Here is a 27,199-nt window from a genome sequence, read left to right as displayed (position 1 = left end):
TAAGATTACTTCAGAAAAACAAATTTCAACCTAACTGTTTAATGTATGTTTACCTTTTTCTTTACCTTTTCAAACATTTCTACTAATAAATGCTATATCCCAGTCTCTTAAAGAACAATGGACCCGCTGCTCCCCTCAGCAGTGTATTTCAGTAGATCTACCTGTTCTGCTCCCCACTCTGTCTCTGATGAATCCTCTCACCCCCCGCATCTCTGGCCTGTACCCCAGCCCTTGTATGCATAAAAAATGAATCTTAAAAAAAATTTTTTAAAAAAAAAGAACAATGGATAAATTAACCACTGGCAAGAGTTAACTAAAGACTGAGTTTATCTATCTTAACTTGAATTGAAGTTTGCTCACCAGGAACTACTCAGATTTTACTGTCACACTTCCTTCTCTCTCTCTAGGAAAAAAGACTCTATTGACTATTTTCATCACAGGGCCTAAATGAATTCAACAGAGTTGTTGCCACCCAAACTAACCAAGAAGAGTCAATAAAACATATGCTTTAGGGAGGACCAAGTGATTATGTAAAGAAATGCTCCTCATTGTTCAGTTTTTTTCCCTTGAAATGCTCATAATACTTCTTCCACTTGTCTGCCTCTAAAACTGAGAATTTCCCTCATGGCCTCCTCCCTGAAATTATGGACTGTTTTTTAAGAGTTCTTAAGAGTTCACCTTCTCAAAGACAACTCTAGCTCCATAGTTAGTAAATCCCTCTGATAAGAACACAAGAATTTTACTTTCTAATATTCCAAAGATACATAATATAGACAAAATAAAGTCCACCCCTATTTTGAGTGCAATGTCTTCATTATTTTGCTGATACCCTATTTTCCTACCTTGTGTTGTTTTGTCCTATTCAACTCAATTTCTAAGAGCTGAGAATTCACTTCTACTTTCCAGTCTAATGTCAGGGCTCTACCGATTCTACAGGCTAATGTGGGCTCTTTGTACTGAAGAAATATTAATACTTTTTACTACACCCTTCTATGTCCTCACCCCTTTACCTCTGCTTTTGCATTTAATAAACTATCTTTTACTGATAACCCATTCATTCACAGCAATGTTTTCCCTTATAATTTTTTTTTACCTTCACTTTTCATTTCATAGACTTTGTAACCTAACATTTTGAACTCAGTCTTCAACTTTACTTCTTCAAACTACCATTTCACATTATTAAAAAAAAAAAAAAAAAAACAGAATACAGCTATAGCTTAAATCAAATAACTCCTATAGTCTGTCTTAAGAGTAAGCTTCCATATCTTTCTCTCTCATTATCCCTTCCTGTGTTTTTACTGTTGTACACCAACTTTTCTTCCAAGTACAATTTAATCAACAAATCTTAAATAACTATTAATCTATATTCTAATTGAGGAACAAGGCCAGTGTGGTAAAGTATTACCTCTCCAACAATGATATTATTTTCTCTTTTTTGACAAGTGCTGTGTATAACTACCTGGTCTCCAGCAACCAGATTTCTCATGTCGTCCACCTGCCTATCAGAGACCCACCTTCCCACCTATAAATTATTTTACTTGGTGAAGAGGCCATGTTTTGATCATTTCCCTTTCTACCTATCAAAACTTACTTATTCTGTGGCCATTCTTCTCAACTAGTAGTTTCCCTACAAAGAAATCTGATAAGCTCTACCTATCAAAACACTAGTAATTAATAATTATTTAATGGATTTCCCTTCCCAATGGGACATCATTTTAATAATGACTTCTGAAGACTTCTGTGACCTGTTCAGGAAATTTGGGGAATGTAAAAGTCACTCTGGCACCTCAAGTCAGTGACATAGGTGACCACATCCATTATCAATCTAACACAAGCCCCAGAGGGGATACCAAATCAATAATGTGAGGGTAAGAGGGGCTTTACAGAATGGTTAGGACTCTAGGACATGATTCTCAGATCTGGGTGCTCATTTCCAGCTCCCAGTAGAGAAGAATGACAACCAAAGAAGTCAATTTAAAAGTCAGTGACTAAACTGGACCTATTATCCAGACTAACACTATGTCAGCCTAACACTATATATAAGAACAAAATGCTGAAAATATAAAATAATGCATGGGAATGAAAAAATATCAATCTAGGACAGTGATAACCCTTAGGGAGTGGGGGAAAATGCAGCTGAAAAGAGATAAGCTAGGTGACATCAACTAAATGGGTAATATTTTATTTACAAATCTAAGGGGTAATGCATATGTATTTATTAAATTTGCCCCATTATCTTTTGCATGTCTAAAATATTGTGATTTAAAAAAAAAGGACCAATATGAAGATGACATATACTCAAACAGATGTAGATGTATATTAGGGATACAGAGAAATACCTTATGTTAGAAAGCACTCTAACAAGATACCTTAAGAAACAGACCTTAAAGAAGAATAAAATATAGATTACTAACAAAAAAAATTACAAACTTTTCTAAAGGAAAAGCATGAATAAAGTACCCACAGCATAAACCTGAATAAAGATCAACAGGGAAAATTCATGAGGATAAATATACCCCAATGGGAAAGTCTGGAGATTAATTAAGGTTGATACCAAGTGATGGAGACCTTGGGCCCTAAGTAGACTAATGTGTTCCAATCAAAAATTTAAAAAAAAAAAAAAGCAGCCTGACTGAAGTTTCAGCAAAACACATCAGAAGCAATATGTAGGATGAAGCTATATGCAGGATGAACTGTTCTATAGAACATTAGGAGCAAAAGGGGAATAGACAGTAAAGGGCTAGGAAACAGGTTCTGATGTCCTGCCCCTACTCCCAACAGAGTCCTTCTGCTGTTAAAATGTTTCCACTGTTAAAAAAAAAAAAAACTTTAAAACCACTGGGACTATAGCATGCCCAATTTGAATTATTGCTGTAAATCAGGTGTGAGGACCATAAATCCCTGGAATAGGAGAGTTGTAGGGGGAATGAACCTGCAAATTTTCTGATGGAAAATTTGATAGTGTCCAGTGACAAAAAGATGTAACAATGAAAGAGTGGATCCAACCTGGAAAAAAAAATACCAATTGAGCTACAGACTTGAATATGAGCAACATAAAAGTGGTGTTATGATAGATAAGGCAAAAAAGTGACATTCTCACAGGACTTAGGAAGAGAACATGCAAAGGGGACTAGAAGAGTATAGAAGGAGATGATCACACATTACAAAATACTAAGAAAGCAAGTGAGAGTTTCATAGAAGAGGCATCACTGTACACAACCTTTGCAGCCAATCAGACCCAGAGTTCAGGAAGGGCCACCTGACCATGTTAGTTATGCTCTCTTAACTTCATATAACAGGGAAAACATAAACTAACAACAAGCACCACTGAACTCATTTAGAAGCACTGTGCTTTACATATGACCTCATTTAATCCTCATTTCAAAGATGAAGCAATTAAATATGGAACAAGCATAGTAAGTTGTAAAGTCAGGATTCCTATGTCTTAGGACAATAAAAATACAGAAATGTGTGTATAAAGTTCTAGCAAATAGTATGACCTAAAAAATGGTAGCTATATTTTTTTATTAGAAGGTAATGATCAATAGAGGCAATGCAAAAACTCACTGTTATCCTTGTCATGGCCTTCCATGTGGAAACTCTCTTAATGTCCTCATCTATAAAACATGACTAATGCCTGTAATATAACCTATTCAACAGGGTTGTTATTAGTATTAAAATGCATTATGTAAATGAAAATGCTATAAAATGTTCTACTTGGTGCACTTTTAACCCTAACTTATAAAGGATTAACGTCTCACATCTTTGCTCTTCAGAAATGTCTTTCTGAATCAACAGAAGTCTCTCTACAGGGTGCTAAAATAAGTCTGTTAAAGGTATAACCATCACTTTCAAAAGTGTATGTCACCACAGAATGGTGATATACCATCTACAACACACCTTCTCCTGATCCAGGGGCATTAGGTTACCTAATGTCAGACGTTCTCCTACACCCATAAAGAAACTGATAGCTTAGAGTAGAGGTTTCTAATCACAAGAGAGAAGAGGTTCCACTTCAATTCAGTGTTGTTCAATCAGGTCTTAATATGTATCTCAGAGGTGGCCCTTTACAGTCCCTTCCAAAACAGAAAGGGGCGGGAACAGTGGGGGAAAAAAGTGATTGCAACTTTCCTCTATAGTATTAAAACTGGGAGCCCAGTCAATACAGGAATTTGAATACTTTACAAATGCCAGAGAAGACTCTATCAAGGGCTCTCCTTTTGCTAACTGGTCTCTTTTGAATCTCCACAACTCTCTTTTTTCCACCTAAACAGATGGTTGCCAGGTCTCGAGGCTCACATGTCCAGTCACGCAATTCACAATAACAACGTTCCTACCTTTTTAATCATTAATGATTATTAATTATTTTAGTACTTATTTAATAAATTATTGTGTCCACGGATACACCACTTTTCAGCTAAAGATGACTAGGTATCAGAACAGATGAAATCTTTAATTTTCACAAAGGCACTATTTGGGAACAAAACTATTACTCTTATTTTAAAATTGAAAGTGAAAAAACTGAAGTTAAATGTTTTATCTAACAACACTTGGTTGGCTGATTCATTCTTGGGGGAAATGCACATTAGGAACTTTTATCAATGGACAACCTTAGCTTAGCTTCCTAAGATTATTTCAAGCACTAGTTTCAAAGATCAGTTCAAACTTACCTGCTGTAGACTCATACACTTCCAATGCCTCAAAGATTAAATATAAGCTCACGTTAAATACCAAAGCATCACTATTTTCACATGCTAAAAGAAAAAAAAAAAAAACTATAGGGGGTAGGGGTTCCAATTTAAGATCACCACTGTCTTGCACCAGAAATACTTCCGAACTTCAGGGGGGCGGCGGGAGGAACACCTGTCAGTTCTGCATATTCTCATTATTTTACAGCTGTGTAGCTATTAATATATTTACTCTTTTTTTAATACACTTAATCTGTAAACAACTGTTTCTTCAAAGTGGGCAACACTACGAAAAACACAAAACCTACACGGCTGTGAACCCCCTAATTTCCTCGTTTTACGTCTCCGAGGCTTCGTGAAATTGCCACGAGGTAAAACTCTGCCCAACCCCAGGCCGCGGGCCGCGGGGAGTTGGCTCTGCCCGGCGACCGTCCTCGCGCCAGGCCCCGCCGGCAGCCGAGGCGAGGCCTCCCCGGGCCCCCTCGGCCCGCGGGCCGACGGCGCCCGAACTCGGACCTGCCCCGCGACCCTCAGAGCGCCCGGCCCGCGGCCGGCCCGGCGGAGAGGGGGTCGCGGCCCCGCCCGGCCTGGCCGCCCCCTCCCCCCGCCCCCTCCCCGCGGCGGTTACCTCTTGGGCGCCGGCGGCTGCTCCATGGCGGCCCCGGGCAGAGGGAGGGACCGGTGGGCGGCGAGGCCGGAGGGAGAGAAGGGGCCGGGACACCGGCCGGCCCAGCCCGGCGGAACAGGGAAACTCCAGGAACTCGGACCAACTTTCCCGTAACTCCGCGGCGGATCCCCCTCCCGCTCCCGAGCGCGGCTCCTCCCGGCCCGCCCCTCCCCTCAGCCGCCGGCTGCGGTCTAGGGAGGGTGGGAAGGCCGGGAGCGGGAGCGCGGGGCGGGGCGGCCTCCGCGCAGGCATGATGGGCGGGGCCAGGCCCTGGGGAGGGGGCGGGGTCGGGGCCTGGGGGCGGAGTCGGGGCGGGGAGGGGCGGAGTCGGGGCGGGAGAGGGCGGGCCTTCTCGCCGGGAGGGGAGGAGGGGGGATGGGGGAGCCGGGCTGTGACCTACAGCTTCCCTAAGCTGGTGTTGGGTACCTTCTTTTGAGCTGGCCCAGAGCATCTGCTCCTCTGTTGCCTTCATTGCTTTTGCCCCAATCCGATGTGCTCATTTTTCTGGATTTCCCAAGGACACATCTGAAACATCCTGTGAAGTCTTTTGAAGTATTTCTAGCTGCCCACGCGTCCCCCTCCAGTTCTGTTTATAATTACTGGTTTTGATTCCCGCCTCCACCCCCGCCCTCCCCCCCCAGACAGTTGACATTTGTAGCTACAAGACAAGGGATACTTCTGGAAATTCTTGTTTGATTTTGATTGTGGACAAGGTCCTCGGTACATTTCACAATAATTGCATCTAATTACAAAGAAAATATTTACTGCAGTGAGCTCTCCCATTGCACCAAAATTAGCACAGTGTGGTCTTGCTGGGTAGACTGGCAAACATGCCAAATGTTATGGTACATGGAAAGTACTCAGAAGTTTGCTTCCTTTCCTATTGCAACCCTCTTCCACCAACCTGCTCCCAAGACCCTTCCCCACTGTAATGTGACCCATTGATTACCCATGTTTATGTACCATTTAACCTTAAATTCCATATGTAGATATGGTTCTTATGAGTGCATGCAACTGCTATGTAATGAGTTTGCTTGTTTTTATAGAAATTGTCAAGCTGTAGTGTCATAAAGAGTTTTCTTGGAGATTAGAATCAAGATTATGAAAAGAATATTGATTGACTAATGGAATTTTGTAAAATCAACGCAAATTAAATTTCCCTATAAAAGATGCTCCTCTTTTTGCATTAAGTTCCAGTATACAACTCATGTGATTTATTTTCAAATCATTATAGTCCCCTCTAAATTTATTTTATTTCATTAAAAGCATTCATTGAACCCTAAAATCAAGTTTGTGAACAAGAATAATGGTTACAATATTTTATTCTCCTTCAGATTTTTGAAGCTCACCAGTCTAACAGTTCAGAAGTAACAAAATAACCAAAAAACTAAATAATCAAAACATTACACCTCAGAGGAAATTTTGAAATAATTTCATTCTATCTCTCTCATCTTAATTTGCATGCCCTATTTCCAACTTCTTATGTTTTATCCAAAAAAAAAAAAAAAACTCTATTAGAAAAGGTCATTTCATCTTTTTTTTAATATTCCTTCTTTTTAATGGACTCAACATCTCATACTTTAAAAGTCTCTGAGTTTTGTTACCAAACTTATTATCCGGGATTACTTTCCCACTCAAACCACCAGCAGCAACACCCACCACCTCCAACATCTACATCGTGAAGGAGTTACCACTCTTATATGTGCCCATAACACACTGTTCTGGCTTTTGTATGATGCTTACTACAGTGAAGTTCTGTTAATTTGATGGTCATCTCACCCCAACTGTGAGCCTGCTGAAAATTGTACTGTTTTTTATTCTTTCTATTCCTTGCATAGCAAGGACTCTGGGTTAGATAGCTTTCTTTTGCTCCCCCAGATTCTTCTCCACCAGCTCCTTACTCTCTGCCCTGCAGGCCTACCTGTATGATTGCCATCAGTGGATTCCCAGTTCTCTGGCTTATGGCTAGGTGTGATGATATGGAGACCCAGCAGGAGAACATCTGAGGGAGAAAAGATCATTAAGTCCGCTATTTATTTCCCTTATTGCCTGCTGTTAAGGCACCTAGTAGGGCCCTAGTTCTCTCTCCCCCTCATCCCTTGGGTGATGGGGTAGTGACTACTCTGCTACTCATTGGAGTCTTCTTCCATTACCTTAACCTTAATCTTCCTATACCTTAACCTGCCTCAAATTACCCTTGGTAATGTAAATCCTCCTCACATGACTCGAATTTAGTGTAACTTCAAGAGGGTTTCTGACCGGAACCCATACTGAGACATGCATAAAGTAAGTTTGTGGAAGGAAGAGGAATAATATCAAAAATAAATAAATATTTGAGACCTCCTCTCAATTTGAAAAGAGAAAACACTAACAGTTGTTGTGTGACTCCAATAGGACCAGACACTTGGTCTACATTATTGCATTAAACCCTGAAAATTACCTTATTAGGCAGTTATTTCCACTTTATAGGTAATGAAACTGGTTCAAAAGGGGTGAAGGATGTCACCCTAGGTCAAACAGATTATGAGCATTCTAATCCAAGCCTTTATAACTCCAAAGCCAAGTCTTATCTCACTGTATATGAGTCAAATAGTGAGCACGTAGGTATGCCAGGTGCTGTTGCATGTGCTGGAAAGCCAACAGTAAAGAAAATAGACAAAATTTACATTCTGGTTAGGGAAACAAGATGAATAATTAAACAATGATGTTAGGTGTTGAAAACTCATAAAGAAGAAAAGTAAAAAGGGGGAAGGGAACATAAGGTGGAGGGAAGGGGTGAACTTTAAATAGGATGGCCAGGAAAGATCTCCATGGGAGAACTGGTTACAGGAAGAGAACTGAATGACCAAGGGAACAGTAAATGATAAGGTCTAGAGGCAAATATGCCTGATGTATTGTATATTACTGAATAAAGGGAATTGGTTTTCTCCTGAATTACTCAGAAAAGAAAAATCCCAAACCTTCGTTTTAGTTTGTCTGTGAAAATTCTGTCTGAAGATTCCAAGAAGGAAAGCATAGAAATCATCATTGAACCTACAAATAAGAGGCAGCAACTTTCATGATACACAGATGAGGGTCACTCAGTTTCACTTAACTGTGAAAGTAGGGTAATCTGTTTCTGCTTCTAACTGTTCCAATTGGAATCAAGATAAAGCATGCACTTTAATTATAATAGTAAACAGCTCACCAGAATTTTCAAATGAGTGCTCTTAGAATCATTAAAGTCATTTGTTGTCACTGAATACATACTCCGCTATGTTTTATGGAAAAAAAAATCTTAAAAAAATTTCCTTGTTATACCACTATTTACTGAAACTACAAAGTTCGTATTTTTCTTCTTTCTCATTTTTATATTTATTTGAAAAGCATTTTAATTAACAATGGTTCATATTTTTCACTTTTACCTGGGCAAAAAGTAAGCTCTGGTCCAATATAAAAAACATAATGTTTTATTTGCAAGGAAATTTGGAAGTGTCTCCTTTCAAGAGGCAACTTTACGAAGCATTTCTCGAACTGTTACCCCTTTCAGATTTAATATTATAGTTAAATGGGACTTAATATGTTGCACTGAAATTCAACTGTTATCCTTTACCATAGGAACCTTAAACTTTTATTTCACTTGTTTGCTTCACTGCCCAAACTGCAAGCCGCTTGGGAATAAGGACAGTCTTATTCATATCTGTCATCTCAAAAATCTACCAAATAAGTTAACTGCAAGGTACAATTCAAAATGATTTTTAAGGGCCTCCCTGGTGGTGCAGCGGTTGAGCAATGGGTTGCGAAGCTGCCTGCGGCCTCTGGTGAATTCTCTCACCCTCCCGCGCTTCTGACCATACCCAGTGCATGTATAAACAAAACAAACAAACAAATATATAAATAAAACATGCCTCTTTTAAAAAAAAAATTTTTAAATGAGAATCCTAGAGGTAGGTGTTTGTAGGTTTGATTAATTATTTGCTTTACTCTGGGCTTCCTGCTCTGTGTGCATAGAAGATCTTTCAGACTATCTCCCTTCCTCAAAGTCCCAAGATGGTCACCAAAGTTACAGTCATCACATGGACACATAGTAATATCCAGTATCAGAAGCATCTTTTTTTTTAAATCATGTTGTTCTGTCTTTAAGTATCAATACCCTTCCATCCAACAATGTTACCTAGAAAGCATTTCACTGGCTGTTCTGTTTTTGTTTTTTTTAAAGATTTATTTATTTATACAAGCACTGGGTACAGTCAGAAGCTCAGGAGGGTGAGAGAATTCACCAGAGCCAGAGTAGGGAGCAGAGCAGGTAGAAGGACCGAAGTACACTGCTGAGGGAAGCAGCAGGTGGCAGGAGAGGTCTGCGCGCCATGTGGGACCCTCCTCTGGTGGCCGGGGAGCAGCCGGGTATCAAACCGGCGGGGTATCAAACCGGAGCTGCAGAGGCTGCAGGCAGCTTCGCAACCCAGCGCTCAACAGCTGCGCCACCGGGGAGGCCCAGGCTGTTCTGTTTGTTTGCCAATTTTCTGTCTCTCTTTTCATCAATGGTGAGGTAGATAATTTTTCTTCAGGGAAGAGAAATCCATGGTTTGTTGCCTTGGCCAATAACAAAAATTTCTGGAGAGCTGGATGGAAAGTTGTTGCCATTGGCATCTTTCACATGGACTACATCAAAAGAACCTACAGGTCTCTCTCTCTGTGGGTGATCACACCTATTCTTCCCAGGTTAGCATCTCCAGTCACACCACACAGGTTACCAGTGTCAAACTTTATGAAATCCTTAATCTTGCCAGTTTCCAAATTAGCTTTAATGGTATCACTCACCTTAATGATGGGAACAAGATAGCAGATGGTACAAGCTGTATGGGTCACGAGATGTAGTTTACATCCATTTGTTGTTACTGCAAGTCTTTTCCCACAGAGAATAATCTTTTCAATTTTGTAGCTCTTCTAGTTCTACTTATCCACTTAACATACATAGCTCTGGGAGACATGAAATGGAGGATCCTTCTGCAAGGGGCAAGGAAAGCAGAAAGGAATTTTCAGACTTTATTATTTTTGTGCCTATCAACATCTATATATTCTTTTAATCAACATCTATATATTAAGTTGCCCAGTTCAGACAATGAAGTGTGATCCCTTCCCTGAAACTGTGGGACTTTCCCATTATAAGCCTCCCTTTGCTCGTTCTTATGGATTCCAGTCCAAAGGGAGTGATTCCCTTACAAAAGGTAATTTTTTGCTTAATGAAGTGATTATTTTACAAAAATTACCCATGGAATACCTTTACATGGTTAATTTCCCTCAAGCATTAAAACTCTGATTTCAATTTCAGTCTTCACTGAGAAAGAGGGTGAGATAACCACTGATTCTATACTTTCTTTGGAAACAAATAGTCAAAGGTATCAGAAAAAGTTATTTTAAGAGAAGCTTGCTAATAAATCATCACTCAAAAAAGAATGTTGGATTATCTGTTGATACTTAAACACAAAAAGGGGGGAGAATAATAAGGAAGCTTCTGGACTAACAGATTTGTGTTTGGTAAACTAAATTTTTTTTAAATGCAATTCAAGAATAAGAATATTGAAAACAGGTAAACATAATTTATTAATTTCTGTAAGTATTAGTTTTATATTGCTGCATAACACATTACCCACAAACTTAAAACATTGCATAATTATTTTTTTTAATTCTCAAAAAGATATTTTATGGAATTTAACAACTAATTCTTAAGTTAAAATGGAAGAGAAAATACATGAAAAGATCTGAAAAGTTTTTGGGTAAAAAAGAACAATGAAGAGAGACTTGCCTTACCAGATAACAGGTGTACGAAAAAGTTATGGTAATTTAAACAATGTGCTAATCAAGGGACTGTGGAGATGGATCACAGGTACTATGGTGGTGGGAGAACTACAGGGACTACACCTGAGGGGAGAAATCAAATACTGTCCAAAAATTAACAATGATGTAAGAAAATTAATTAATTTTTTAAAAATTTGAAAACTAGTGTTATTAATTCAGAAATAAATTAACATATGTGGTGAATAATATGCCAGAAAAGAACCATTTTTATGTGAAAATATTGTGTGTGATAAAGTAACCTTTTAAATGAGAGGGATAACTGAATTAATAAATTATCTTGGGACAACAAACTATTTGGAAAAATAGGTTAATATATAACATTATTTATATACCCCAACATCAGACTTTCTATATTGCAATTAACTGAAGACCCAGCCCCAATTGCCTTACACAACAAATAGCTCATCTGACTGAAGATCCAGAGATTGAGCCATTGATTTAATGGCTCAATACTAGCATGAAAGACACTGGAGATTTTTGGTTTATTTGTTTTTTTTGTTTTCTTTTCCTGTCGCAGGGTTCTGACTTTTGCAATGTTAGCTTCATCTTAAGTCTAAATGGCTATTGAAGTTCCAAGTTTCAAATCTGTACCACAAATTGCCCAATGGATAAAAAAGTACTACCATTGGAGAGCTCCATTAAAAGAAGTTTCCCCCAGAATTCTTCAGTCTCTATTTTTATCTCTGGCTCAAAGGCCCAGTTTGACAATACCCCAATATGCAGTGATTTGACTTGCTCCTGAATGAATTGGCTTATCTGAATAAATCAGTGTGATTAGTGGAATGGGAATTCCCTGTCTGGTCTAAAACAATAGGGCTCTCTCCTAGAGCTAAAGATGGTGTTGATTTGTACTATGACTACCACAAATGAAAGAAATATCTATTACATAAAAAAGGGGAGAAGGAAATAGCCTCAATATCTACTATGACAATATATCAGAATGAACTCCAGATACAATAAAGATCCAAATGGTTAAAAACAGAGAGATTGCTCCACTCCCAAAGAAGTGGAGCCTAACTCCTTATGCCTAAATGGAAGCTACACATAGACTTCCATTCAAAGAGTTAAGTGTGAGAAGGGGAGTAAAACATAGAAACTTTTCAGTAGAGAACCACAATTTCAGTCTGGTGAGCAAGGTCAACATCAACAGTAATTAAGTCACATTGGTAATATGTATTCTTGATATGATATGATGAGAAGGGCACTTTACCTCTGTAGTCTTCCTCCCCAAAGCACAAACCCTAGTCTCGTTATGAGAAAAACATCAAACATTCTATGAAACACATAACCAGTACTCCTCAAAGCTGTTAAGATAATCATCAAAAACAAGATTCTGAGAAACTACCACAGATCAGAGAAGGCCAGTGAGATATTAGACTGAACGTAACAAGGTAACCCAAATTTATTGGAAGTCCTTGAACAAAAAAAATGGTTACTAGTAAAAACTTTAAGAAATCTCATAGGGACTTCAGTTAATGGCAACATTAATATTGACGCATTAATTGTGACAAATGTACCATGCTGATGTAAGATGTTAATAATTAAGGAATTTGGGTTTGAAATCTATGGGTACTCTTTGTACTGTTTTGTACTATTTTCTAAACTAGGAATTTTATTTTAAAAAAATTTTAAAAGAAATACCTCCAAGATATAAAAGCCTTGTAACAGAATATAAGATAATAGTTTTTATAATCTTGGGATAGAAAATTGGATAAGCAAATTTAAAACTCAGAAAACACACCAAAAAAGCTAAAGATTTGATCACATAAGAATTAAAAACTTCTTTAAGAAAAATAATAACCAAAGATAATAGATTCTGATAATAATAAAAGTATCTGCAATATGTATATCAGATGTTGGATTCATAGAGAACAGAGCGATAAAGAAACTAATTAGGAAATGACAGTCTAAATGGACACATGGGCAAAACATCTAAAGTGACAAAATCACAGAAAAATTTAAAATAATTAGTGAAGGGCCTTCCTGGTGGCACAGGCGGTTGAGCACCACAATGTGAAGCTGTCCACAGCCTCTGCAAGGTGGGTTCAATCCCAGCCGGCTAGCAGCAAGAATCCCACATGGTGTAGCAGACCTTTCCTCTTTTGCCCGCTGCTCCCCTCAGCAGTGTATTTCATCAGTCTGACTATTCTGGTGCCCGCTCTATCTCTGGTGAACCCTCTCACTCTCCCGCGCATCTCCTGGCCTCTACCCCAGTTCTTGTATAAAAAATAAATAAATCTTAAATAAATAAATAAATAAATAAATAAATAAATAAATAAAATAATTAGTGAACAGGAAAAGACACTCAATCTCACCAACAATGAGGGAAATGCAGATGAAGCAACAGTGTTTTGAAGTCATCAATTTGGGAAAAGGAAAGGAGGGAGAAGGATAAAGGGATGACAGCAGTAGAGAATACAGGACTGACAGGGAGAGAAATTTCTGTTTATTGATTTTCAAACTGTAAGATTGAAAAATGTACAGATGCTTTAAGACCTCAGAAAGCCTATGAAGAACAAACTGTAAAGTGTGCTGCAAAACTTACTACAGAACTTAGCAAGGTAGAGTGAAAACAATTGCTACTTTTGTTTAGGAAAATATCTTGATAAAGTTCTTAGGGTTGGGAAGGTGCTTGCTCTATCAGGAGGCAATAAGTAAACAAAGAGAACTGGAATCAGAATTAGAAATGTATATAAATTCCAAATGTCTTGGACTCTAGAAAGAGATTTAGTAAAGCACTAAAATAGAAACAGAATTAGATTTAACTGCCATTCCATTGAAGTGTTCTCAGGAAGACACTAAATGGCCCTTGGATTAGGCTTACTTTTAAACTTAAGTTGAATTTCATCTTTCCTTAAAAATTAAGTGCTGGTAATTAATAGCTAGTTAATATTTATTCTGAGTTTGGAGAGTAGTTATTTTTATTAAAAAAATATACTAGTGGAAAAGTTTAGGCAGCAAATCTTAGCTGTCCACAGCTGGAGGAAGCTTAGCTTTTGGCATGCAGCCATGTTCAGGCTCAACCACTTACCTAAGGGCACCAAATTCTAGGCATGGTGCCTAGGAGGAAATAAATAGCCTCATATGTTTTAACTTATAAAGTCATGGCAAGCATCAAATATGGATAGGGTTAATTTAAACTTACTCCATAAATAATAGATAAATATAAGAATATTAGCAAGAGAGGATGCCCCTTCAAGCTTCAAGAAATAATATTAATATTGCTGTTTTATAACAATCCAAGACTCAAATAAGTAAAAATATTAACAGATTTAAGAAGGATTTAAATGTTGTTACCACTGTAGTTGTCTCTAATATTATCATAAGCTACAGAGCCATCATAAGCATCTTGTCTTTAAGGAGAGGGAAATTCCAAGCATACTCCAAATATCCTGAAAGTGTCATAACAGAGAATAATTACTTTCTCCCCAAAGCCCCATTGTAGTCTTGAAAACTTCTCCATGGTCAGTACCATCATCTTATCATCACTACCATCATCATCAACACTTATTGAACACTTACTCTGTGCTGAGAACTTTACCTGAATTTTCTTGAAGTGTCAGCTCTTTTAAAAATGCAAATATCTCTGGATGCAATTCCCAGTTTAAACAATAGCAGTGATCAAAAAGCAAGATCCTTTGGGGGACAAAAACACAAAATATAAACCTTGAGAGCTGAAGGAAAGGTGGTATGAAAGGTTGGGAAAAAAACTAATTTTTCATACTTCACAATTTTATGGAAGATAAGAATTAAATGTATGCATAATGCCAAGAGAGTCCAAGATGTTTGTTATACTGTATTTTTAATTGGTTTCTTTTTATAAGATGCCTTAAGAGTAGTCATCAGAATGGACTGCATACATAATTGAGAACTCTTTCCTAAGTCCTAAAATGATTGAATTTTTTTAAATTAGAAAAGTATAATTTTCATTTAGGAAAACATAAGAAAGAAAGTAGTAAGTAAGCTAAGTAAAAGAAAGTATCAACAGTTCTAACTCTCAAATCCAATTGCTACGAATATTTTGCCAAAACTTTTAATGAAATCTTGCCATTTTAAGTATTATTTTATCATAAGCATTTTACATTTTATTGAATAGTCTTTGCAATTATCATTGTAACAATTATCATTGCACAATTTATAACATTTACTTGCCCTATTTGAAAAATTTAGGTTGTATCAACTTTCTCACCATTTCATATAATGTAATAGTTCAAATATTTCTATAGAATTTATTTCATGTTTTAGAATTATTTTCTGGGATAAGCATCCATAAACAAAACTAACAGGGAAGGAAATGTGAGCAGGTTAAGGCTTTTGACACACTATTTTCAAAAATTGCCTTCCCAAAGATATTTTTACGTGCTCATTTGGAAACATAAATTATTATAGACTTTTTGGAGGGTAATTTTACAGTATCTTTTGGAATAAAAATGCATATATGCTTTGAAACAGCAATCCCACTTCTAGGAAACTTTCCAACAAAAATAGTTACACATATACTCAAATATGGATGTACAGGACTTTTGTTTTAGCATTGTTTGAATTAGGAAGAAAATTGGAAATAACCTAAAGGAAAATAGTCATATAAATTGTGTCATGGGTATATTATGGGAAATATAAAGATGTTAAGAAGAATTAAGTGGCGCTACATTTATTGACTTGGAAAGATCTCTTTAAAAGATTAGTGGAAACAAAAACTAATAGATGAATAGTCCAAATGATTTCATTTATACAAGAATAAGTAATTATAACAATTTTAAGATGCATTAAAAAGCATTAGGGATTGGTGGATGCATAACGTAATAAATGTATTTAATGCAACTGCACATTTTAATTGAGAATTGCACATTTAAAAATGAGTAAGATGGTAAATTTTACGCTATGTATAGATTACCCCAATTTAAAAAATAAATATTACACATCTGTAGCTGACACTGCTCATTGTCCCACCAAGTCCATTCTTCCCCTCTTCCACAGTAATAGAATGTCAAGTTTATTTATTTATTTTTTAAGATTTATTTATTTATGCAAACAAGAGCTGGGGTACAGGCCAGAGGTGGGATGGGTGTGATGAGAGGATTCACTAGAGACAGACTGGGGAACAGAACAGGCAGGCTGACTGAAATGCACTGCTAAGAGGTGCAGCAAGTGAAATAGGTGAGGTCCCCTGGCCGGCTGGGGATCAAACTCCTGTCACAGAGGCTGCAGAAAGATTCACAGTGCTCTGCTTAACCCCTTGTGCCACCAGGGAGGGCCCAGAATGTCAAGTTTAGCTGGCACATTTCCCCAGCCTTACTTGCAGATAGAATTGGCCATGTGACTAAATTATGGCTAATAAAGTGTAAACAGAAGTGTTTGTGGCAATTCCTGAGAATCCTCCTTAAGAAAAAATTGAGGGCCTCCCTGGTGATGCAGTGGTTGAGCGCTGGAAGCTGCCTGCAGCCTCTGCAGCGCTGGTTTAATCCCTGGCCAGAAGCTGGGCAAGGGTCCCACATGGTGCGCAGACCTCTCCTGCCGCCCGCTGCTCCCCTCAGCAGTGTACTTCGTCTGTCTGCCTGTTCTGCTCTCCCCTCTGGCTCTGGTGAATTCTCTCACCCTCCCGAGCTTCTGACTGTACCCAGTGCTTGTATAAATAAATAAATTAATAATAAATAAATAAATAAAGCTTTTTTAAAAAAAAAGAAAGAAAAAATTGATATACTTTATTAACTAATTCTGACTAGATTAAAACAGCAATGTTGATTCTCACAGATCTGTGGAGCAGCTGGAGCAACTGTGTTCTACCTTCATTCAGCCTGGATCTCCAGATGAAGGGACAACAGCTCACAAGGGAATCTTCTCTCCTGGTGGCAGTAGGAGTGTAGGAAGGCCAGTTGAGAGACAGAGGCTTTTAAGGCACAGGCTGGGAACTGAAACACTGTTACTCTACTCTGTGTCACTAACCAACCAAATCACATGGCCAACCCCAGAGCCAAGAGGCAGCAAGTATGGTTGGTCCATGGTGAGCCCCTGACAAGGATGTAAATGTGGGGCTGGGTTGAGGGAGTAGGACCACTTGGATCTATAATATACACTTTGCTTAAAGATACTCAGTTATTTGTCTAAGATTACTTAGCTAGTAAGTGTCAAAGCCAGGAATTCAAACCTAAGTTTACTAGATCCAAAACCTATGTTCTTCTCATTATATCACTATGCATTTTTGTGATTTTATTCTGCTTTAATTCTGAAAGGATAAACGATGCAAGTTTGTCATTTTTTTCTTTGTATTCTATTAATCCAAATGAACTTTAGAATCAATTTGGCAAATCCCAGAAATCAAATAAGACAAACTTAGTAACAGTAAGAAACAAACTGGAAATAAGCCTATAATTTGGGAACTCCTGACAGCTTTAAAATGGTTAGTTTGTCCTAAAATAAATGTGTTGTGCCATCCCTACCAATGCTATTAATGTGTCTGGCTTTGTTAATATTCAGAATCTTTTTAAATCTTTTAGGTATTCATCATTTCACAAATATTAATAATGTATTTTCTAACATTTGAATTCTGATTTCTGTTTCCTACCTTTGCATGTTGGATAAAATTTCCAGGAAAAAGTAATGGGGGGTTTAATCATCAAAAAATATGATGAGGGCCTCCTTGGTGACTCAGGTGGTTGAGAGCAGCACTGTGAAGCTGTCCGCAGCCTCTGCAGTGCCAGTTTGATCTCCGCTGGCCTTGGAGCAACCCATATGATGAAGCAGCCTCTCCTGTCTCAACCACTGCTCCCCTCAGCAGTGTATTTCGGTCATTCTGCCTGTTCTGCTCCCCGCTCTGTCTCTGGTGAATCCTCTCACCCTCCTGCACATCTGGTCTCTACCCCGGTTCTTGTATAAATAAATTTAATCTTAAAAAAAAAAAATAGGGGGTGGGCCTCCCCCGTGGCACAGCGGTTGAGTGCTGGGTTGCGAAGCTACCCACAGCCTCTGCAGCGCCAGTTTGATCCCTGGCCACTGGGCTAGGGTCCCACATGGCACGCAGACCAATCCTGCTTCCCGCTGCTCCCCTCAGCAGTGTATTTGGTCAGTCTGCCTTCTGTGCTCTCCCCTCTGGCTCTGATGAATTCTCTCACCCTCCCGCGCTTCTGACTGTACCCAGTGCTTGTATAAATAAATAAATAAATCTTTAAAAAAATCTAAAGAGACAAGGTTTAAAAAAAAAGGGGGGGGGCTTCCCTGGTAGCGCAAGGGTTAAGACACAACCTATGAAGCTGTCCGCAGCCTCTGCAGCACAAGTTCAATTCCTGGCCAGGCAGGGAGCAACCCACATGGTGCAGCAGACCTTTCCTGACTCACCTGCTGCTCCCCTCAGCAGTGTACTTTGGTCAATCTGCCTGTTCTGCTCCCCACTCTGTCTCTGGTGAATAGTCTCAACCCCACATCTCTGGCCTGTACCCCAGCTCTTGTATGCACAAATAAAAATAAATCTTTTAAAAATATATGATGAAAGCTTAAAAAAATTTATAGCAGAGTCCTATACTTATTAAAAGTGTTTACCTTACAGAAATTAAGGTAGAATTAGAATTTTTTTTAAAGATTTATTTATTTATAAAAGAACTGGGGTACAGGTCAGAGGTGCGGGAGGGTGAGAGAATTCACCAGAGAGAACAGGGAGCAGCACAGGCAGACAGACTGAAGACGCTGCTGAAGGAAGCAGCGGGCAACACGAGAGGTCTGCCACGCCATGTGGGTTTCTCCCTGGCCGGCCAGGAATAGAACCCGTGCTGCAGAGTCTGTGGACAGCTCCACAGCTCTGCGCTCAAATCGCTGCACCACCAGGGAGGCCCAGGGTAGAATTATAATTTAATTTAATTAGAATTTAATTTATCAGATGTTTTTCAGCAATCATTAAGCAACCAGTAAATGATATTTTTTCTCATTATCATTAAGATATCCTAACACTTCTGCTATTATTGAAACACTCTCAGATTCCTGGGACATACACTATTAGGCCAGTGTGGATTAATATTTAAGATTTTGAAATCTGACTTTAAAATCTAGTAAAGATTGTTTCAAATGCTCACTCAATGGTTTGTGAGAGTGAAATCATCTTTATAAGGTCTACAGATTCCCAGGGATGTTTATATTTCCCTGGTATCCTCGAACTTAAAGTTCGAGGATACCTCGAACTCAATGAGTTCAGATGATGTATGGCCTGAGCCCCCTGCTTCTTACTTCTACTGTTCTGGACAGTTAATCTAAATATGCAATTCAACCCTTTTCTTGGATTTAGCAAAAAATGGAAACTATATATAATTCCAAATTAGATACTTCTGGCCTAAAAGTGCTTTAACAATTTTTGGAACTCCAGTGTCCTGCTCCATTGCTTAGACCCAGACTTTCTCCATGTTATTTCCCTAGGTCAATCTCCCTAGACTAGAAAAAACAAATTCTCACTTTCTTATACAAGGAAAGCTCTCTTTAGTTCATACCCATAAACTTAAGTTTTAGTGTCACTTTAAATATCTAACTAAACTCATCCAACTAAACTCTCACACACACCCACAAAAGTCAACTCATGTGTGCTAGATTTGCCGCAGTAACAACTTGAAATCTCTATAGCTTCCTCAAAAGACAAGTGCTTATTTGTTGCTGCTCATGGTGCATGGCTATTGTTTTCCTGGGGACCAGACTGAAGCAGCAGCTCCTGTTGGAAACATGCCATTCTATGGTAGGAGAAAAGCAGATCAGTTAGTAAAAAACTTGAATGTGTCTTAAAACTTCTGATTAGCACTAAAATGTTGTCACTTCTTCTCATTTTCTATCGACACAAGTCACATGGCTATTCAGAAAATGGGTTGGGAAAGTGTGCTTCATCTATTCTCTTATAGAGAAGAAAAGAGCTGGACACACAACATATTACAATGTAAGAAGAGTCACCTTGCTTATAATTAATTGTAAATAGCAACTTTATTCTTTCCTCATACTACATTCATTATTAAGATGGATATGATGGATGATGAGTTTTGAGTTTGGGAGGACACCACCACCACCCCAACTTGTCTCTGGGGGTAGGATTAGGCATGTACATTTAGCAAAGGACCCTCAAGTTATTTTGATACTTGCCATTCTCAACTCATCACTGAAAAAATGGGTTTTAGGAGATGTTTTTTTATCAATTTTGTCCACACCATTCCTAACACTTTAAATCGGATGAGTCCTCTAATTCCTAAGGCTGCCACAAGCACATAAAATATAGAGGTAGGTAATAATGCCTGCCTCAGATAAACAGCCAGGATTGTTCTTTTGCTAAGAGAAATCTTTTACATTGCAAAGGTTGCAGAGGTTTTCTACTTTCAATTAAAATTGGGTAATATATTTTGCAAACACTCAATCAAGAAGAATGTGACTTAATATTAGATTGGACTGAGTTTGTCATTGTGGATGCACTTACCAGAGGTGATGCAGGCAAAGCTCAAGCAGTTGAGTATCTACCTGGGCTGGGTTAGGTAAATTGGGCTTATACACACACACACACACACACACACACACACACACACACATCCCTTGGAATATATACAAGAAATAAATTAAAGATGTCTTGAGATAAGAATGCTTGGAATAGATCCATTGTGACTATCTTGCTTGTCTACACATAACTGTTGTCTAGGAAGGGCTAGAATGACTATCTCTTCCCCAAGGTCTTTGAGACCTGCGTTGCTGAGGGAAATTCCAGCATCTTTTTTTAAAAAAATGGTTCACTCTTTCCTTAATGTTGGAATTATGGGTGGAAATGTTGCAATTGAAATATGTACCTGAATTTCAACTGGGAGAAAGGAATCTTGGGATTGCAGGGTTAAGGAAGCCTCCTTCAAAAATTGTGCATGATCACAATAAGCAGAAAGCTTGATAATAAGAACAGTCTCACCTGTTGAGATCTTTGGCTATGCTTATGTGAACAAAGCATTCCCACTGAAGTCTTGTATAATCTAAATACCCTAGGTGTGCAGAATAAAGGTCTAACCTGAACCAAGTCAATAGAATCTTCTCTCTTCATCCAATTTCTAGAACTTAATCTAGAGTTTCTTGAAAGGGAGACTAAGTACCATGTCACAACAGTAAAGGTTGGTTCTTTGTCTACTACTCCTCAAGGCCACTCAACAGAATAACCATGTCCTATAATGAGAGAAATAATGAAGGTTTTGGGAAATTTTAGATACTTGTTCTGAGCTAATATTAATTTCTGTTTCACAAAAATTTACTGAAACCTACCTATCAGAGTAAGGGTATATCTAGGTCAGATAAAAACAAATGAAGTTTGACTCAAAATCTAACCCATTCATTCTGTGGATAGTTTTCAGTTCCTGTCTTGGATAGAATATTTTCAACTGGCAAAAATCCCCAGATTTTTTCCCCTGACTATTACAGTAAGAAGAACCAAATGGAAGACACTAGAATTCCTTCTCCCTGTTAAAAGAGTAAATCAAAGGCAATGCTATACATCCCTTGGGGCATTTTCAGATATTAATGCCACTGTTTGTGGCCTACCCAACAGCTGTTTTTGCTTGCTAAACACAACGCCTTTTTTATTTTAAAGTTATAAGACAAGGAGACTGAACTCCTCCCCATTACCGGAGGGTGAATCTTAATTTGACTAAGCTCAAATCGAAATAATTCCATTCTCCTTGCATTAATTGGTTTAGGTTTGGGAATATGATGCCATCCAGCCAATGATACATAAAGGAAAGCCTGCCAGGGGCCTGAAAATATATTGACACAATCTTGAAGGAGGATAATAGATTACTGCTAGCATGATCACAGGGTGATTCTAGTTGCAAGAGCTGTCCCACATATGTATGGGGAAAGATTCTACAACCTCAGCCACTGGTATACAACTACTGAGCTAGGAAATGCTCTTTCTATTTTCTAGTAAGCAGAGCAAACAAGAAACACTTTGCTTTTATCTGACAAAAACTAATAATGATTGTAGTAAATCATTGCAGCAATAATGACTTGAGATTGTCAGTTAGTTCCTTCTAGATCCCTATACTTGCCCTGGTTACTCTTCTAAGACATGCTTCTTTCATTTTTCTTTAGAATCTGTGGCTAACTGATAGCCCCCTGACAAATTTCTTTTTCCCCTTAAGTTAGAGTTCATTTTTATTGCTTGCAAAGAATCCTAACACAGATATACCATCCTATAAAAACCCCACATATTTTTCTCAATTAATTTTGTTATGCATTTGGTCTCATACTGTTTATAAATTTTATTTTCATATGTTTATTTGGTCTTCCACAAAGAATACACTTTCTCTTCCAAAAAAGAAGAAATCCCAAAACTCATTAGTTACCACTTCATAAAGACCAGGATTTCAGGTGCAAATATAACTCATCATCTAACAACCTATGAATATATAAGAAGTATAACTACCCCAAATATAGTCAATATTTCAATACATAGAATAAAACAGAAAACTATAACACAAACTTTTATTTGAAATTGGGAAGCCGGGCCTCCCCGGTGGTGCAGCGGTTGAGCACTGGGTTGCGAAGCTGCCCGCAGCCTCTGCAGCGCCGGTTCGATCCCCGGCTGCTCCCCGGCCACCGGAGGAGGGTCCCACATGGCCCACAGACCTCTCCTGCCGCCCGCTGCTCCCCTCAGCAGTGTACTTCGGTCCTTCTGCCTGCTCTGCTCCCTGCTCTGGCTCTGGTGAATTCTCTCACCCTCCCGCGCTTCTGACTATACCCAGTGCATGTATAAACAGAACAAACAAACAAACAAATAAATAAATAAATAACATGCCTCTACTAAAAAAAAAAAAAAAAAAAAACCACTTTATAAAAAAGAAAAAAAAAAAAGAAATTGGGAAGCCAACTTTCAGTGGCCACCATGCTACAGTATCTAACCTGATGGAAGAAAGAGCGAACACCATGCTCTGGAAGCAGAACCAGTTCTATGGCATCGTCAACCTCGTGGCTGTAATGAAAGTCAGAGACGTGACAGGGTCGTGATTCTTAAACCTTAGCCCCCAAACCAGTGCTTTTTTCTCTTTCTTTTTTTTTTTTAAAGATTTGTTTTATTTATTTATGCATATAACGCGAGAGGTGTGGGGATGGGGGAGGGTGAGAGGACAGAGACAGAGCGGGGAACAGAACTCACCAGAGACAGAGCGGGAAACAGAACAGGCAGACTAACTGAAATACACTGCTGAGGGGAGCAGGGGGGTGAGGCAGGAGAGGTCTGCTGATAGCTTCATAGTGCTGAGAGACTTAACCCCTTATGCCACCAGCGAGGCCCGCTTTTTTCTCTTTGACACGGACTTTTATGCTCCGCATACCTCCTAGTCCTCCATTTAACTATATTTCTGAGGAAGCAACATGGGGGGAAAGAAGAAGAGAAAGAGGAGGAGTTAGCAAAGAAGGAGAAAAGGAAAAGAGGAGTAAAAGGAAAAAGAATAAGAAGAAAAAGGCAGAGCCAAGAAATGGAAGGCACAAGAGTGGTGGATAGCATCCAGCTACCTCTCATCCCTTAGAGTCTGAAATTATGTGAATCAACAAGTTACATTTGGAACTAAGTGTGTTTATGTTGTTTTTTTGAATGTTCAACTGAAAAAGCCCTAACTTTTTTAATAACAAATGTAATCTTGGGCCTCCCTGGTGGTGCAAGGGGTTAAGCACCGCACTATGAAGCAATCTGCAACCTCTGCAGCATGAGTTCGATCCCCAGCTAGCCAAGGAGCTACCCACATGGGACGGCAGACCTCTCCCGTCACACCTGCTGCTCCCCTCGGCAGTTTGTTTTGGTCAGTCTGCCTGTTCTGTTCCCCACTCTGTCTCTGGTGTATCCTCTCACCGCCACCCCACCCCACATCTCTGGCTTATACCCCAGCTCTTGTATGCATAAGTAAATAAATGTTTAAAAAAAACAAATCTAATCATCTAGCTATATACATATCTATTAATATATTCTTTAAGGAAGAAGTTCACAAATTCCCTTGTCTAATTCTTTTCTCTCTTTTCTACCCTTCTCAGAGTTCTCATCCTTTCCTTCAGATTTTTAAAAAGCCAGAGGGTAGAAAAAACTTTGTAGGGGTGATTCTCAAGTTTATTTTTGTTGTGTTTCTCTCAAATCTCCTTACATGTTTATGTTAGATACTATTGTGGGTCTCATGTTATCCACAGAATCTTAAAAGGGATTATTAGCATAGCTGTGGCTTTCTCCCTTTAAAATAAACCCCATCTTACTTGGAATTTGTATTCCTCAAGGGATGTCTTTTTCCAGATACACAATACTAAATATTTTAATCAAATATGTGATCAAAAATATTTTCCATTTTGCTTCTTTTATTTATTTAATGGATTCATGTTACTCATGCTTTTGGAAAAGAATTAATTTGAAATAAAGGCTCAGCATTATATTCTAAAATATGAGAAAATAATTGCTTATTTCTGGGATATATAAAATATCAGTCTAAGTGTGTGCATTGTGTGGAGTAGTCATGTTAGTTCAGTGATGGATTTTTAAATTACATATGCTAATATTAAATTAAATTAATTATTCTCTTTGAAATATCTCTGTCATGGTTAAGGGCTAGGGTTTCAGGTTCTCCCTTGAGCAGGTTATATAGTTTCTTTTATGCTTCTCCCACTATTTCAATTCTCTTCTTCACTCATTTTCCACTGTGTTCAAATAGTCCCACATTTGAATCTCAGGGCACCAAACTTAGGAACTGATTCCTGCCTTCACTACCAGCTCAGAAAATCTCCTGCGTTGAAACAGAGGTTCAGTACCAGGCATTAAACTCTGTTCTTATGCTGTTTTCTGATCTTTCTGCCTAAGTTTTGGTCTGCCTTTTCTTTTATTGCTGATTTCTTTTCCCAAATTTGCACACCTCCTGATTCTTATCTTCCCTCTGATGTCTGATCTCTCATTGATTCTATTTCATGACTGGTCCTGACTTCCCTGCTAAAGCACATGCTGGCTTCTATTGCATTACAGGTTGCTGACCCCTGACTGATTTTTATTCCTTTCAAGTGCTGCAGCTGGCCACACTCATTTTTGGTTCCCGGTCCTGGTGCTATTCATCACATCTGCTGCCAACACTTAGAGAAAATCAAGTGGAGAAGTTCAGAGGGAGAATCAGGAATCAAGAGAAAAACACAAACTACTGAAACTGACTCAAGAATAAACAAAAAATAAGATTATTACTATAAGTGAGGAGATTGGACCAGTAATCCAAAAAAAAAAATAATGTCCATAAAGAATATAGGACAATTTTACCACTGAGTTCTACCAAAACACTTAGTTTAGGAATGAATACCAATTCTTTACAAATTTTTCCAAAAATCATAAGAGAAGGGAACACTTTCCAAATCATTCCATGAGGTCAATATTACCCTGGTATCAAAAGCAAACACATAAAAATAAAACTATAAAAATATCTAAATGAAACTAGGCAAAAAAAAGAAAAAGAAAAAGAAATAAAAGGCATCCAGATTGGAAAGGAAGAAACAAAACTTATTCAAAGATGACACAAGCTTGTAGAGAAAATTCTAAAGAATCCACTAAAAAACAACTAGAACAAATCAATGAGTTCATCAAGGTTACAGAATACAGGTCAATACATAAAAGTCAGCTGTCAAATGGGCTATATATCTATTTAGACATATATTTAAAATAACTTTTAAAAAAACCCAACTCTTCCAACTCAAAAAATATTACCTCAGTAGAAAAGGAAAGAAAATTTAACAACTCAAGAGTAAAAAGACAAATACTGCAATAAAAACTGGGCAAAAGAATTGAATTGACATTTACACAAAAGAGAAATACAAACAGCTAACAAGCATATGAAAAGATACTAAGCATCACTTGTTATCAGGGAACACAAATCAATGCCACAAGAGGTACCACTTTACACATACTAGGATGGTTAGAATCAAAAGGTCAGATAACAACAAGCATTGAAGGGCCTCCCTGGTGGCATAGCGGTTGAGTGCTGGCCTGCAAAGCTGCCCACAGGCACTGCAGCATCAGTTCAATCCCCACTGCAGCATCGGTTTGATCCCTGGTCCACATGCACGACAGACCTCTCCTGCCACGCCCGCTGCTCACCTCAGCAGTGTATTTCATCAATCTGCCTGTTCTGTTCCCTGCTCTGGCTCTGGTAAATTCTCTTACCCTCCTGTGCTTTTGACTGTACCCAGTGCTTGTATAAATAAATAAATAAATCTTAAAAAAAAAAAAAAACCAATGAAAAAAATGGGAAAATTAGAATCCTCATTCACTGCTTGTTGGAATGTAATATGGCATAACTACTTTGGAAAACTGTCTGACAGTTCCTCAAATGATTAAATAGAGGATTACACTGTGGCCCCTAGATGCCCAAGAAAAATAAAAATATATGTTCACACAGTAACTTGTACACAAATGTTTATAGCAGCATTATTCCTTATAGCCAAAAGGTAGAAACAATCCAAACATCCATCAATTGCTCAATAGATAAATGAAATATAATATATACATGCAAATGAATATTATTCAGTCACAAAAAGGAACAAAGTGCTGGCACAGTGCTACAACATAACTGAAATGAAAGTTAATATTATGTTAAATGAAAGAAATTCAGTCACAAAAGACCATGTATGGAACAACTTCATTTACATGAAAATCCAGAGTAAGATTATCTATGGGGGAAAAAAGTAGATTATTGGCTGCTTAAAGTGGGCAGATGGGAGGTGGGAATGGAAAGTAAGGGGATGATAGCTAAAGAATAGGTGGTTTCCCATTCAACTGATAAAGGAGTGATCACAAAGATATACAAAGAACTCATATGACTCAACAAAAATAAAATAAACAATCCAGTCAAGAAATGGGCAGAAGAACTTAAAAGACATTTCTCCAAGAGAAAATGCAAATGGCCAACAGGCATATGAAAAAATGTTCAACATCCCTCATCATCAGGGAAATGCAAATCAAAACCACATTGAGATACCACCTTACACCAGTAAGAATGGCACTTATCAAAAAAAT

At 38.3% G+C, this 27,199-nt stretch overlaps 1 protein-coding gene across 1 annotated transcript in view; it reads right to left on the bottom strand.

Annotated features, from left to right (window-relative positions):
* STK3 (serine/threonine kinase 3) overlaps positions 1 to 27,199 on the bottom strand; it is a gene marked incomplete at its 5' end in the record, with an annotated part of 334,603 nt that overhangs the window by 234,029 nt on the left and 73,375 nt on the right. The window contains 3 exon segments of the mRNA XM_084230531.1: positions 5,317 to 5,350; positions 5,353 to 5,625; positions 7,277 to 7,357. Coding sequence (XP_084086657.1) covers positions 5,317 to 5,350; positions 5,353 to 5,625; positions 7,277 to 7,357 — 388 coding nt within the window.

Source organism: Talpa europaea (assembly GCF_964194135.1).
Source record: "Talpa europaea genome assembly, chromosome: 3".
NCBI lineage: Eukaryota > Metazoa > Chordata > Mammalia > Eulipotyphla > Talpidae > Talpa > Talpa europaea.
This window is presented reverse-complemented; position numbering and strand designations above follow the sequence as displayed.